Here is a 12990-nt window from a genome sequence, read left to right as displayed (position 1 = left end):
TGCCGCGTTTTCTGCCCCTGCGAACAGATCATCCAACGCCATTCTCGATCCAGAAACGTCATCCGGGAAAGTTTGACATTTGGTTGACGGCTCTAAGTTTCGTCTCACTCGCACGTGGCTGAATCTGCCTAGCGTGCGTGCGGGAAGGAAGAACGTGTCGGATGCAGGAACGGCCGGTAAACCCCATGGGCGATTCCCCAGTCGGTACGCCCCAGCCTATGCAGTTACCATAAATGGCTAACGGTATTCGGTGGTTACCGAACGGGGAGCAAGGGACGGGCCGTTCTTTTTTTACTTAGGTAAAGTCAGGATGGCATCATGCGCGCTAGCAACCCATCAGACTGCTTAACTGTGCAGGTCACCTTCCCGTATGGGATATAACAAGAGACATCCTCGGAATCTCAGCGACAGTTTGCGTTGGAACCTTTGACTACGCCTCCCCGAGTTTTCAGTATTCCCCTTGTCTTTCATGTTTCGTGATATCCACTTTCCACGCTAGTGCAACTACAATGGGGGTGGGCCCCTCAGGACAGGCTCAGCCCCACCAAATCAAGCCGGATCCGCGTACAACTGGGGTGATCAGGGTGCTTCCGGTCGTGCATATGCCGGGCAACTTACTAGGATGTAATGCTAGGGAAACATCTTTTTACAAGTGCCGATAGCGAGCTTTCTCTTCAGAGTTTGCTGGCTGATTTCCCACTCCCTAAATCGATACAAATTTCATAAATTTCCATACTGTCCCACAAAGTGTCCGTGCTTTCCTCGTTGACATGGCGAGTCTCCCTAGGAAAAGCCTCGGCCATGATCACTCCTGAGGTCTCTTCAACTCCTTGGGTGTAAGGCGTCGGAGAACCTTTAAGAGGGCACTGGGGACTACTTGCTCCCTTTTCTTTCCACCTCAACCCGATAGCCTGTTGGCCTCCACGACTCACACATACTACGACTCCACAACGGTACTCGATCTGTGTCTAGGCCCAAAGAGCAACACAATGCCCCAGGACCAGAGCCTGCAAGCCTCTCAACCTTCGCTCTTCATAGAGCCCACAACCCCTATGATGGAGCAATTTTCTTTTCCAGCATACGATATCAGCCTTTTCGAATTGTTCCCTGGGATCCAACTGGTTCCAACAACCCATGAACCCAACGACTTGCCCTGTTTTACGGATGGGAGCTTTTTACCAGCGATGGAAGGGGCATACACGACAGACCCCAAGTCAACCGCATTGCGATCTGATGAATCCAGTCCAGGTTCTTCTTCGGACGATGCTTCCGATAAAGTCACGACTCATCGCTCGTACTCAAACAATCATCCCAAATCCACACAGACCAGGTAAATGCTTGCTCGCATATAACCGTTCTGTTACTACACGAGAAAGAATGCCGATGATAACATGATACTCAGAGATGTCAAGGAGAAGCCATTTGGTTGCCCACAGGAGCACTGTACTTCTCGCTTTACGCGAAGAAGTGAGCAAACCCGGCATATTCAATCGGTTCATCGTTCCGAAGTATTCATGTGTGCCTACTGTGGCCATTCCAGCAACCGGAGGGACAACCTCCGAATGCATGAACGAAAGCATGAGCAGTCTATTCCCGCCACCCATTCGTTCCCTTGACCCAATGATGACTCTACGCGGTGCGTACGCTTCATACGACGATTTTATGTCATAATGCATTCATGATACAGCGATATATTGAGGGATGAGTTAAACTCACACCTAGGGCAAAGACAATTGATGTTCAATGTGGTGTTTTTTTTTTTTGCGATGGATACGTGGCAATGCATGAGTTTATAGTGGGCGCTATTTTGTTATTCTGGTATCGATGGCTTGTACGGCCTCCTGAGATAGCTGGGAAAGTCCAGAGCTGAAGTACAAATTCTCTTTGACAAGGCTCCACAATATGGGTGCACAGGCACAGTCATTCCGCTTTATAGAAATCTCATTAATCAACAGGGCAGGATTTCGAAAACTGCATGTAGTTGAAAATAGGGTTCGGGCTTCCCACAAAGCCAGATTGCGCGTCTTCTAGACGTATGGACGACTGGGATAGTGATATAGATCAATCTGCTGAAAACCTCATTTAGCTGAAACATAAAACCAGACGAAAATATCAGATGAAGGGAAGGATTGAGCTTAAATTTAAAAGATCAAAAACATATAACAGCTGGGCTCGAGGTGCCAAGTTGGACTTAAAGTTGTGACTTCAGATTCTGTGCTACATAGCGGAAAAATATGTCACGTGTTGTTTTTGTTTATAGATCATCTACTCTTCCCCCTCTCTTCCACATTTTAACGCTGAATTTGATCTCTTCACCAATATGAACGGAAACCCTATGATACTACAGCCAGATGGCATATCTTCAATTATCGATTTTGGCTCAATTGGATTGATATGCCAAGTCTCCGTGCACGAAGCACAATTCTCCAAAGCCCCGAAGCGACACGGTGTCCACGGATGCAGTGAACAGATAGTTCAAGACACACTCCACGGAGAAGCCTCCTCACATGCATGCATCGACTGGGAAAAGGCGATCTACGAATCGCTCCCGAAACATCCGAATATCCTAGATTGCCTCTCAATTGACCATAATGGTCTCCATTTTCCATATATGTGACTTGGCAACCTTCGTGACTATCTAAAGACCCGACAGCCCGTGAAAACCAGCATCGACAACGCTGGATCCAGACAGCCGTAGGGTCTGTGTCTCTTGTTCACCAATATAGTAGTGTGCATGCCGATATTCGCGCCCGAAGCTTTCTTGCGGCGGATGACATGTTTTTTTTAAACTATGCGATTTCTCTGGCTCTGGACTTGGTGACCAATCTTCCCTCGTCTCGGAGGAAGGCCACTGTACCCTTTCTTTTGGGTTAACTCGGTCGTTCACCACGGAAATCTTTGCGCTTGGTTGCTTAATGTTTGAGATCGCCACAAGGTCCCGACCATATGATTACATTGAGGGCTACGAGAAAATTCAGCATCGCTACTCTACTGGAAGATTTCCTGACCTCGACGATGCCATGGAGGCAGCGATAATTCATAGATGCTGGACACAGCAATACACCGATGTTAACGAGTAGGCCTCGGCACAGAACCGCGTAGAACTGGAACCGCTGGGCGGTTCTGAGATTTTTGGAACCGCACTGCGGCAATTTCGCGGTTCGGACCAGGGGTTCTACGAACAGGACAAACATAGAAAACTCCGTGATATGCATATTTTATGTAGAATCTGGCTGTATTTTTGCGTAAATTGTGTACAGCTTAGATCTTAGATTGAATATAGAGGTAAATACGGCAGGAGAACATTAAGTAAAAATAACGACAAGAGCTTTTCTTTTTTTAATTTCAGCATTTGCAAGGTTTTTCATATATAAAGCCTTCATCTCGCCTTAAACGCTTTGGCTGCCGCCCAGATGAGCGCCTCTGGGTACTACTCTCTGCTTCTAAATGCTTATTATCAGGCAAAGGGATCTCATCCTCTTCATCCAATTCAATCAGGGGCCTGTGCTTCCCTGTATGGGCCGGTCTTTTCCCAAGCGACCACTGACTGCGTGGTTGGGGAGCTTCAGGTAGTACTAGAGATTCATTCTCACCCTCATCTTCCTCACCATCACTGATCGGATCGAATTCATCCTGTACTTTCCGAGCCCCCTGTGCCTTCCGAGAATCCGTTTCCCCTCGCTGCTTGTATATCCTGTGTAGTAAGATACTCATCCATTAGGGAAACTTGTTCAGATTCGAGATCGAACGTAGTTGTACACATGAACAACATGAGCTCTTTGATGGTGTTAGGTTTCAGCGAGCCTCGGCGGTAATGACAGATATCACGAGTAGAGTTGAATAACCGCTCAAAACCAGAACCGCTAGCAGGTGTGAGAATGTCTTGTGCTAGGCTTGCAAGGATAGGTATTCATGCTGATGATCCTTCCAGTAGATCCACGGGTTCACTAGCTGAGTGCCTATAGAGATTAAGGCCAGTATAAGAGATATAAGAGCTTAGGGAGTATAGCTGACTGCTTCCAAGATAGCGCGAAAGCTCGTCATGAGCACCAGCTGGGTAGCACCTGGGCATCACTTTGTGGTTGACTGTTGTTCGGGAGATGATTAACATTTTATGCACATAACTAGTTAACTAATATTTACTCCGTCAGCGTAATCCACGAGAGAACGACCCACCCAAAAAGCCATGTTATATGCGACAGTTACTTACCGTCCACCTTGAGCTTACGATTAGGCTTCCCGTGGTAGTGTTCTTACACGGACGGCACGAGTACCGCCAACATCTCGTCACCTAAAGACTTTCCGCTTACACCCGCGAACCACGGTCAAATCCTACGGGTGGCAATGGATGATTGTCCAAAGATTGTCCAAATCTTATGGATGCTTTCTAGCGCCGGATTTACCGGCCTTAGCTAATCTCCGCGTCATAACTAGTTAACTATCTAACTATAAGGATTTATATTGACCCGCAAGAGAAATTCGATTGGGTAAGAGATAGCAACCTCGCCCTTTCGGTTTGGTGCCTCGCCCTTTCGGTTTGGTGGAATACCGCGAACCGTCCAGTTCTTCACATTCTCTCGGGCTCCGAACCAAATCTCCGCTATCTGAACCGTCCTCTCCCACCTATTTGAAAAGAGTAACAAAATTGCCGACTCGGTAGCTTGGAAGCAACCTTGATCTCTACAGCTTCCTTTCCCCGAGAGCCTCCGGTTTATACACAGATATAATTTACCATGATGGCCGCGAGCAGCACGATGCGTGCATGGATACATAAATCCCGCAACCTGCCGCTAGAGAAGGGGATGGAGCTGGTGGAGGAGTACCCTCGTCCCGCAGACTCTCTTATGCCCAAAGAGATCCTCGTCCGAGTCAAGTGCGTGGGCATCAATCCAGCAGACCCTCTCTTCGCCGAGATGTCCTGGCCAGGAAAAGCCATGATCAAGCAAACTCCACTGCCTGGCATGGACTTTAGCGGGGAAGTCGTGTCGACCGGACGCAGCGTTACTGCCATGCGCCCAGGCGACCGCGTTTTTGGTAGAGTGGACACGCCTAAAAGTGTACCTGGCACAATGGCGGAGTTGACGAGAGCTGAGTTAGAGGGATGTGTGCTGATGCCACCAGGCATGGACTTCGAGCAAGCTGCAGGTATTGGGACAGCGGCCATCACTGCTTATGAGACCCTTGTTTTGAACTGCAAATCGGGCGATTCGGTCTTTATCAATGGAGGCACAGGTGGTGTCGGAACATTTGCTATTCAGTTTGCCAAAGCCCATGGATGTCACGTAACAGTGTCGTGCTCAACAACCAAATTGGGTCTCTGTAAAGAGCTTGGAGCCGACGATGTGATTGACTACAGGACTCAGGACGTGGTATCAACATTGAAAGGAAAAGGGAGGGTTTTCGATTTGGTTGTCGACTACGCACATCGCGAGGAAACCAACCTATACCGAGCCTCAATTGATTTTATCAAGGAGGGTGGCAAGTTTGTCATGATCCCAGGCGGTGTGACGGGCAGAACGATGCAGACGATCACCAGGAACATGCTTTGCCCATCCATACTAGGTGGTGGGCGGGCTAAGTTCGAGGTTTATTTCGCAAAGAGCAATCGGGCTGGATTCGAGCAGATCGCCGAGTGGATGGCTGCCGGCAAGGTTCGGACGGTGATAGATACGGTGTTCGAATTCGAAGACATGCCCAAGGCGATTGAGAAGATCAAGTCGGGAACGGCTACGGGAAAGATCGTTGTTCGTGTTTAACCTACGTTGCTGCATTTTACTCTTGTGAATTGTACTTAATCTATCCTTTAATATGTCTGAGCCATTATGTATCAACAAATAAGTCTCTAATCATCTTCCAAAGCAGCATTTTTCCCTCAGCATTCAGTTAGGCATTGTTAACAGTAAACTCCACTGATGCCGCACTGAATGATACATTAATATCATCATGGACAACGTGAGAGGATTGGTCCAGGTCGACGTTGCCCAGATTCTTGGCTAGCCAAGATCTGACAATCGACACTATTGTCGGGGGTGTAGGGGATTCCCCCCTCTGTATGGGGTGAGCTTCGCATGCGCCCTTGATCGAATCGTAAAGTTGTCACTAAGGACTTTCCAAGCGCGCCCCGCATGTCTACATAAGGGCCGCCTCTTCAGATCCTGGAAAATGTGAACGTATGCCGGGAAGGGCAAATGGAAGTCAAGTAGCCAAATATATCTCCTTGTAAGAGGAGAAGACATGAATTTTGTGTCGCTTTCAAGCCTGCGCATCGCTAAACAAATACCGGTATCACGCTGATCGTCTGTCGGACAGGTAGTCGAATACCTTGAATGATGTTCCATGAGAAGGAACTCAGCCAGGTATCCACGCGCCATCCATGTTGCCATGAATTGAAAAGGGATTTCCAGATGAGTAAACTTGAGATATTTTTCTTCCATCATTCGCTCAAGCGAAGTGAGGTCTCCGAAATCATCCTCAGAGGTCTGTTTGGACTAAGTCAAGAGAGCTTTCAGAACTAGGTAGGTGAAATCCAGGTGGAAGGCAGAATGTCGGACAAAATCTGCTACCTCGCTTCGAACAACAACAAAGAGTGCCTCCGTTAACGGAGTCTGGTCTGCCGTCAGAGCTCCCACTTCTGGCCGAAGATCAATATCGTTTCACGTTCCGGGGGTCTTGGTATCCCATAGGGAGTGAGGAGCGTAGAGCGGTGGTCAGCGGCCATCTCTCCGATGCGCGAGTCAAAGAGCACTAGCGACCACCAAAGCCTCCTGCGCATCTCAGCCTCAGAAGGCGGATGTTACAACACTGTGACTTGCTGTGGATGCCCACGCGCTGCGCTATACGGACCGCGATACCAAGCATAGATGACTAGGAACGTGGGTCCATATACGGCCTAACTGAGATCTGAGAGAGTCAGATAACGGTACGAGTTGGTCCCCCAAGCATACAGAAAAAGAATGCAATGAGGCAGTTGCGATCATCTGATCTCAGGAACCCACAGTTCACTAGGGCTTGCTGGCAGGCAGACTGACATTTCGCAAGAAGAGATTGCTTGGGTGCGTCAAATAGGACTTCGCATTCACCCGAAGGGAGGGATAAAACGGCCACACAGTAAATGCCCAAACATAAGAGCTTCCAAACTTGAATCGACGGTTTTCAGACCACTGACGGCGTCAACAACCTGGCTTTGTAAGGTCTGGGTATGGGTGACTTTGAGCAACGGGTCGACATTGTCTAGGTAAATCTGCCACAGCCGAAATATCTGTGCAGGTTCAGGTTGCTGAAAAGATAGGTCGACGGTTTCCTGGCAGATGCCAAAAATGGGATCAACGTTTCCATAGGCATGGTCCCATGCCTACTTTACCAAGTTTTCGTCCGTATAATCAGACGTGTTGTCACTATTATCAGGCCCGGGGGACTATTTTAGCATAAGTCTGGGCCCGTATGGGAGGGACCTGAGAGAATAGCAAGAGCATACCGCATGATGTATAGCACACCAGATATCTCTGCAGGAGTGTCCATTAGTCAGTTCAGACAATCCCAATGGGGAAGTGGGTGGTGTACTTTGCCTCAGGAGCCGTGTCCGACTTGGCAACGACCGGAGAAGACGACCGTCTTGCTTCTCTGTCGCTGGGTGGCTCAATTTGCAAGGTGCGTTCGGACGCTTGGGCGGAGATATTATAGTCGTCAGTCGAGTCTCCGTGGAGCGGAGAGAAATATATATGGTTCTCCCTAAGGAGATGTTCGTACTCAAGCAGCCGTTCTAGCAGTTCCTTGTCCGGAAACCTACGCTTCCGGCGACGAGGGAGCTGATCGGATGGTATACACCGCACCTGCGACTTGAGACACTTTGCACAAGGAACGTTGCGGTCACACCTGACCTTACGCCGCTGACACGGAACACAGGCAAACATGCGCGACAGAGGCTCTGTAGGATGTAAGCCCGGCCGAGCGCCCGGTGCAGACATATTGCAAGACCAGGTTTGCCCTCGGCCAAGTGTAAATCTATAGTAGATAAGTGGAAAAGAGGTTCGATGGACGTTATCGACGTTTGGACTTGGTGTCGGACTTAGGGATATTGGTATCGACTAGTACTCCTAAGGGCGAATTGTACCATTTCAGCGATTGATTGATTGACTGAAGAACTATCTGTCGGCTCCCGTTCAGAATGCCATCTATTCAGGGGTTTTTAGTGTGTTACAGCGCTGCTTTTTCCGAGAATACCCCGATTACCATATAAAACAGGTAGGAGAAAATTGGGTATCTGCTGAATCAATCTATTCCTGATTGTAATATCACTCTCTCCGATCGACATTTATCTCAAAATTTGCCCCGAAAACGGTAATGGCAGAGCGACAAGCGAATGTTATCGAATCATAACTTGGAAGTATAGAGCCAAGTATGCGTAGTTCATAGAGAAGAAGACTAATCACTAAGTACAAGTAAGCCAAGCCACGGTAGCTGGAGAACCGTTGGAGATGCGAAGGTTGCGGAGGGGAAAATCTGCGAGAACCCGCCAGGCATCTTGGCGCTTCTGACTTGGTGGGAAAAAAAAGCAAAAACTTCATATTTAATGACTGATGTTTAATATACCAGCCATTTGAGTCAATAATTGCCTGCACCCGCTGTTACGGTGGTTAGATTGGTTTAAAAACGATAATAATGGTATGGAACGCGACCCCGCGACTACGCGACTACCTTCACACCATGATAGGAAGGCGGAGGTGCTTGGGGTCAAGGGGGTGGTAGCGGACTTTTGTGGTGCCACTGTACGTCTTATCATTTGTATGCTGGGACGGGTGCTGTGGTATTCACACTAGCATTATTCATGGATATTATTCGGAAAGCAGAAATCTTCCTACAGTAACTCATCAGGCACAACACGAATGGCTGCTAGTGCTTCCGCCTTTCCCGCAACGCCTCTGAGCCCTGTTGGCGGAGAGGCGCTCCGCAGGCTCATTTCTAGCGTCTTCGAAGTCGTAGTCACGGGGGTATCATGGGTATCAGGTTCAACAATCGACCTGCCGGTCAAAAATTAGTATACCGGTGGCATGTTGGGCCAATCTATTTAGGAGTTTATCGTCATTGAAGAAGCCAGTAAGTTTTACAAATCATCGCTCTCGCTCAGCGATGCTTGGACTTCATTCCTATTCCTCTCATCTTCTGAGCGCTCGCCTGGGAGAACAATAGCGCGATCAAGCTTGTAAGGCAATCCACGATGACGACCTCTGATCATCATCACACAAATAACGAGCTTGCTGAAAATTGTGAACTCCCCAGAAAGAGATGTTGAGACGGTCGGGTAGCCTAGACTGAGTCCCACGTTGCCGCTACAGAAGAGTTAGCTAGGTTGAGAAGTCGTAGATTAAGCTGTGATACTCACTATGCTGAAACGACTTCGAACAACACGGAGAACACAGAGAAGGCCTAAAGTTGTTAATTCTGCCATCACCAAATTGGTTACTGCGCACTCACTGGAATAGATGTATCCGCAATCTTGCCGGCTTCAGCAACGCAGATACAGAAGCATCCGAGAAATATGTACCACAAGTCAAAGCTTAATTGGTTCTGAATGTGGTTGAGGATGTATGACCGACCATCACTTTCGTCAATGCTTTTCTCCGATCCATAAATACCCAGCGTCTTTTCCTCATAGACATTGGAGGCTCTGATGCTAATTGCGATGGGAAAGATGGCAATATACATCATGACGACTAAGCTAAACTGCACGGCTGGGCTAACATCAGCTAAGTTAAAAGTCGATGTCCCCGTATGGCGCGCTGAGGCGGCTTGGAAAATAGCAGCTAGGACTCGCGGGCCAGGTGCCAGATTATTCACAGCCGGATTATTCAAGTCCAGCACGATGATAAGAAGGACATCAACCGAGTTCATAATGAACAGGATTCCGAAGAGTGTCCATGTTGGCTTGCTCGGAAATAGTAGGGTGTAGCATCGTCGAGGGTGATCGAGCAGAAACCTAAGTGGATCTTTGAGCGATGATTCCTCTGGGCAAACCTTGTACATAAACCAGATGATCAGTCGGAGCAAGCATGGATAGCAGGTATTCCCAGCGAATGCAAGGAAACTCATGAGGAGCATTGGAAATGTCGCATCCTGGAAGGAGATCATCGAATCCGGTGTCAAGGTAAATCCGAGGTTGTCGATCATAGTTTGAGAGGCGTAGAAACCCCTGTCAGATAAAGGGAATAAGCTATTATATTACCTACACGAATACGAGGTCTACTTACCACCAAACGCTGCCCTGGCCACATTCAGCAAGGTAGTCACGATATTTCGGATCGGCTTGTAGAATCCATCCCACCAGAGAGATCGCACCAAACATATGCAGACCGAAGAAATATCCGATGACAATCTTTAGCAAAAGCCTCAAGCTCCGGTATTCAATGCCACCGAGCATTTCCCGGTCTTCGACGGAGAAATTGTGAAATTGAGAGTTCCGGCCGACCCTAGCGTGGGAGGAGATTTTTGGTAGGTAAAGTTGCTTCTCGTTGTTCTGTGTCACTGTGTGGCCCTTTTCCTCATAGCTAGGAGAGTTTCCCAGAACGAAAACAGAGGTGATCACCCGCTCGAGAGTGCGAGTACGTGAATGCAGGCTTCGGGTAGACAGTCGATGACGTAGATTCCTCTCGGGTTGTCCTTTTATTGTACAGTTCAGTGATTATCTCGAAACTAGTGGTATCTGCCACAAAGTGGAGATCTCACCTTCATCTTCGTAGTCAATTCCGTCATTGATTTCGGAGAAAGAGGCACCTGAAAGCCATTCGTTAGAAAGCGGCAAAGCCAGGTCTTGATTTAATATACCTTTATCCCTTCTCCAAGGAGGTGGTATATACAGAGCGTTGGCATTCCCAGCAGCAGACAAATTGGGCTCCGCGAATCGAATAGATTGCTTTCCCGCAGTTAGATTTGGGTCCAGGGCATCATCAGCTGTACAGTGTCCCGACTCCTGAAAAACTCTGATGTATATGTCAGTATCTGTCTTGCCATGCCATTCTGCTTCGTGGTGTCGAAACCAACCCCGACGACAATTTTTCAGCCCCAGCAGAATTGTTGGCCTCGGCCACGTTGTCCATCGCCCGATTTGTAGATCCATCGGTTGGAGCCTCACGAACGGAGGAGTTCAGATCCAGCATGTGTCCGAGTTGTGCTTCTGAATCCTGACCTGGAATGTTCTTCGGCTTCAACAGATGCGGTGCTGTGTTTGGAAAGTCAGCCATCGATCAATAGACTGGTACGAAGTCGCCCCTCACCTATCGCTTTTAGATGCTTTTCAAACCATTTAACCCGAAAGACGACGACGATTATGTTGATGAAGCCCAGATTTCCCAGAATCGGAATGAGGTAGATGTAAACTTGTTGGTAGGTCTTCAACTCTTTGACGTCGACCCTTCACCCAATGTTGTTTAGCAGCCTAGGAAAGTCTGGGGGTAAGCAAAGGTGAGGACTCACGTGTTCAGACCTGACTCTGTTGAAGCGCTGGCGCCAAAAAAATAAGCATCGATTGCCTTGAGGTTGCCATAGGGGTAAATGATAACTAGGCTCAGAATGCTGAGAGTGATAATCCACGCGTCTACCAGAAGCTGTTAGCGGGGGAAATGTCGTACAGACTCTGCACGTACAATGCAGGGAGAGGAAGTTTATAGGTGGCTTCCACATGGCGCAAAAATCGAGAACTTCTGTCAAGGGGGAAGAATTTGAGGGATCCTGCGAAAATCAATATATAGCTGAGCCTTATCTGTATGCCAAAACAATTGCCGCATTCAACATCGAGCGGGACTATGTAACTCTTTGTGCGAGCGACTTAATTGGACATATCACGTCGCGGGTTGAGCCCCACTGCTTGCAGCTTCAGGGTCATCTTCTCCACTATTATCAGTGCCACCTTCCAAATACGCTCTGGCAATCCTTTCACAGCCTAGCGCTTACGTCAAATTCGTACAGCGAAATCTAAGCTCAGGTGGCAATCGCGCTACACACAAGTTGCGAAGACTACGCATTGTGGCCATCGGGCCGATACTATGCGGAATAGTATTGGGTAAATAGCTTTGTCGCACAGGCTGTTTACTGCTAATATTCACACGTACTCCACGGTGTTTCTACGATTGAGCGAATTAAATCATCCACTGATAACAGCACAGTCCTTTTACGTTTAAATTCATTTGTTTCGCGTGACTGTCTGTCCGTCGATGCCAAGCACGAACTTCCCGCTCCGAGACTTCCTATGTATGGCCCAGGGAAATCCCGCATACCATAAATCACTACAGCAGTTAACGGTATATTAACTTTTTCTTTTTCCAGAAAAACGAGGACGCTTTTCTTTTCTTTTCCGGTAATTAACAACAGGAGATGTCGGAGGCTTCAAATGGACCCACTACTTCTTCTGCCGTCATAGCTGTTATCTGTGTTGTGTTGGTCGTCGGGTTGTGGTAAGTATTTGCGGTAAGTATTTGCTAAATGATCTACCAGCCCGCATCGCTAAACACGCTTTCTGGCATAAATAGTATCGCGGGCTTTGCTCAATGGTTTTGTCGCCATAGAGGACAATCATGATCGTCTACACGAGATCATCCCGTGTTGCCAAGATCCAGGTTCATTCAGCCGCTGCCAGGTGAGGTACAAAAGCAGCCTCAGCTGCTGCCAACCGAGGATGGTCTCAACATATTCCTACCAATAACGGACTTCAAAACGTGGAAAAGTCATCAACTACTCTCAAGGCACTGCTTCAACATCAAATAATCCTGTGATATAAGACTTTGCTAATGGTTGGAAAAGAGCGAACTCGACCAAGCCTGCGACTCAGGATGTCCTGACCACCATATCCACTTTCGATGTCCCTGCTCTGCTCCTATCTATCTCTCCAGCTGAAGATCCGGTGCATTTATCACCATTTAAAGGTGCTCTTGCTGAAATCCGAATGTCAGTTCCTGACGAATATCTGACAAGGGAGTCGCGCCTCAAGTCGTCCCAACCGCC

General features: G+C 48.2%; 5 protein-coding genes across 5 annotated transcripts; 2 read left to right on the top strand and 3 right to left on the bottom strand.

The window, feature by feature from the left end:
• Positions 1-2320: 2320 nt before the first annotated feature.
• N7532_003314 (uncharacterized protein) lies at positions 2321-2874 on the top strand (the record flags this gene model as incomplete). The annotated part of the gene is made up of 2 exons (XM_056615808.1): positions 2321-2594; positions 2645-2874. 2 exons carry the CDS (start codon positions 2321-2323, stop codon positions 2872-2874), a joined length of 504 nt encoding a protein of 167 aa, XP_056476165.1.
• A 1862-nt stretch (positions 2875-4736) lies between these two features.
• N7532_003313 (NAD(P)-dependent alcohol dehydrogenase) lies at positions 4737-5756 on the top strand (the record flags this gene model as incomplete). Its single annotated transcript, XM_056615807.1, has 1 exon — positions 4737-5756. The coding sequence occupies one exon, from the start codon at positions 4737-4739 to the stop codon at positions 5754-5756; it is 1020 nt and encodes a 339-aa protein (XP_056476164.1).
• A 261-nt stretch (positions 5757-6017) lies between these two features.
• N7532_003312 (fungal specific transcription factor domain-containing protein) lies at positions 6018-6772 on the bottom strand (the record flags this gene model as incomplete). Its single annotated transcript, XM_056615806.1, has 3 exons — positions 6018-6479; positions 6513-6631; positions 6658-6772. 3 exons carry the CDS (start codon positions 6770-6772, stop codon positions 6018-6020), a joined length of 696 nt encoding a protein of 231 aa, XP_056476163.1.
• A 21-nt stretch (positions 6773-6793) lies between these two features.
• On the bottom strand, positions 6794-7964 carry N7532_003311 (uncharacterized protein; the record flags this gene model as incomplete). The annotated part of the gene is made up of 4 exons (XM_056615805.1): positions 6794-6889; positions 6919-7136; positions 7159-7351; positions 7533-7964. The coding sequence occupies 4 exons, from the start codon at positions 7962-7964 to the stop codon at positions 6794-6796; spliced, it is 939 nt and encodes a 312-aa protein (XP_056476162.1).
• A 1136-nt stretch (positions 7965-9100) lies between these two features.
• Positions 9101-11673, bottom strand: N7532_003310 (potassium ion transporter; the record flags this gene model as incomplete). The annotated part of the gene is made up of 10 exons (XM_056615804.1): positions 9101-9326; positions 9380-9423; positions 9472-10186; positions 10245-10653; positions 10720-10767; positions 10819-10973; positions 11035-11212; positions 11268-11404; positions 11467-11587; positions 11637-11673. 10 exons carry the CDS (start codon positions 11671-11673, stop codon positions 9101-9103), a joined length of 2070 nt encoding a protein of 689 aa, XP_056476161.1.
• Between the last annotated feature and the right edge of the window lie 1317 nt (positions 11674-12990).

The sequence above is a fragment of the Penicillium argentinense genome (genome assembly GCF_028826775.1).
Source record: "Penicillium argentinense strain IBT 30761 chromosome Unknown utg000004l_segment0_segment0, whole genome shotgun sequence".
Taxonomy (NCBI): Eukaryota; Fungi; Ascomycota; class Eurotiomycetes; order Eurotiales; family Aspergillaceae; genus Penicillium; species Penicillium argentinense.
This window is presented reverse-complemented; position numbering and strand designations above follow the sequence as displayed.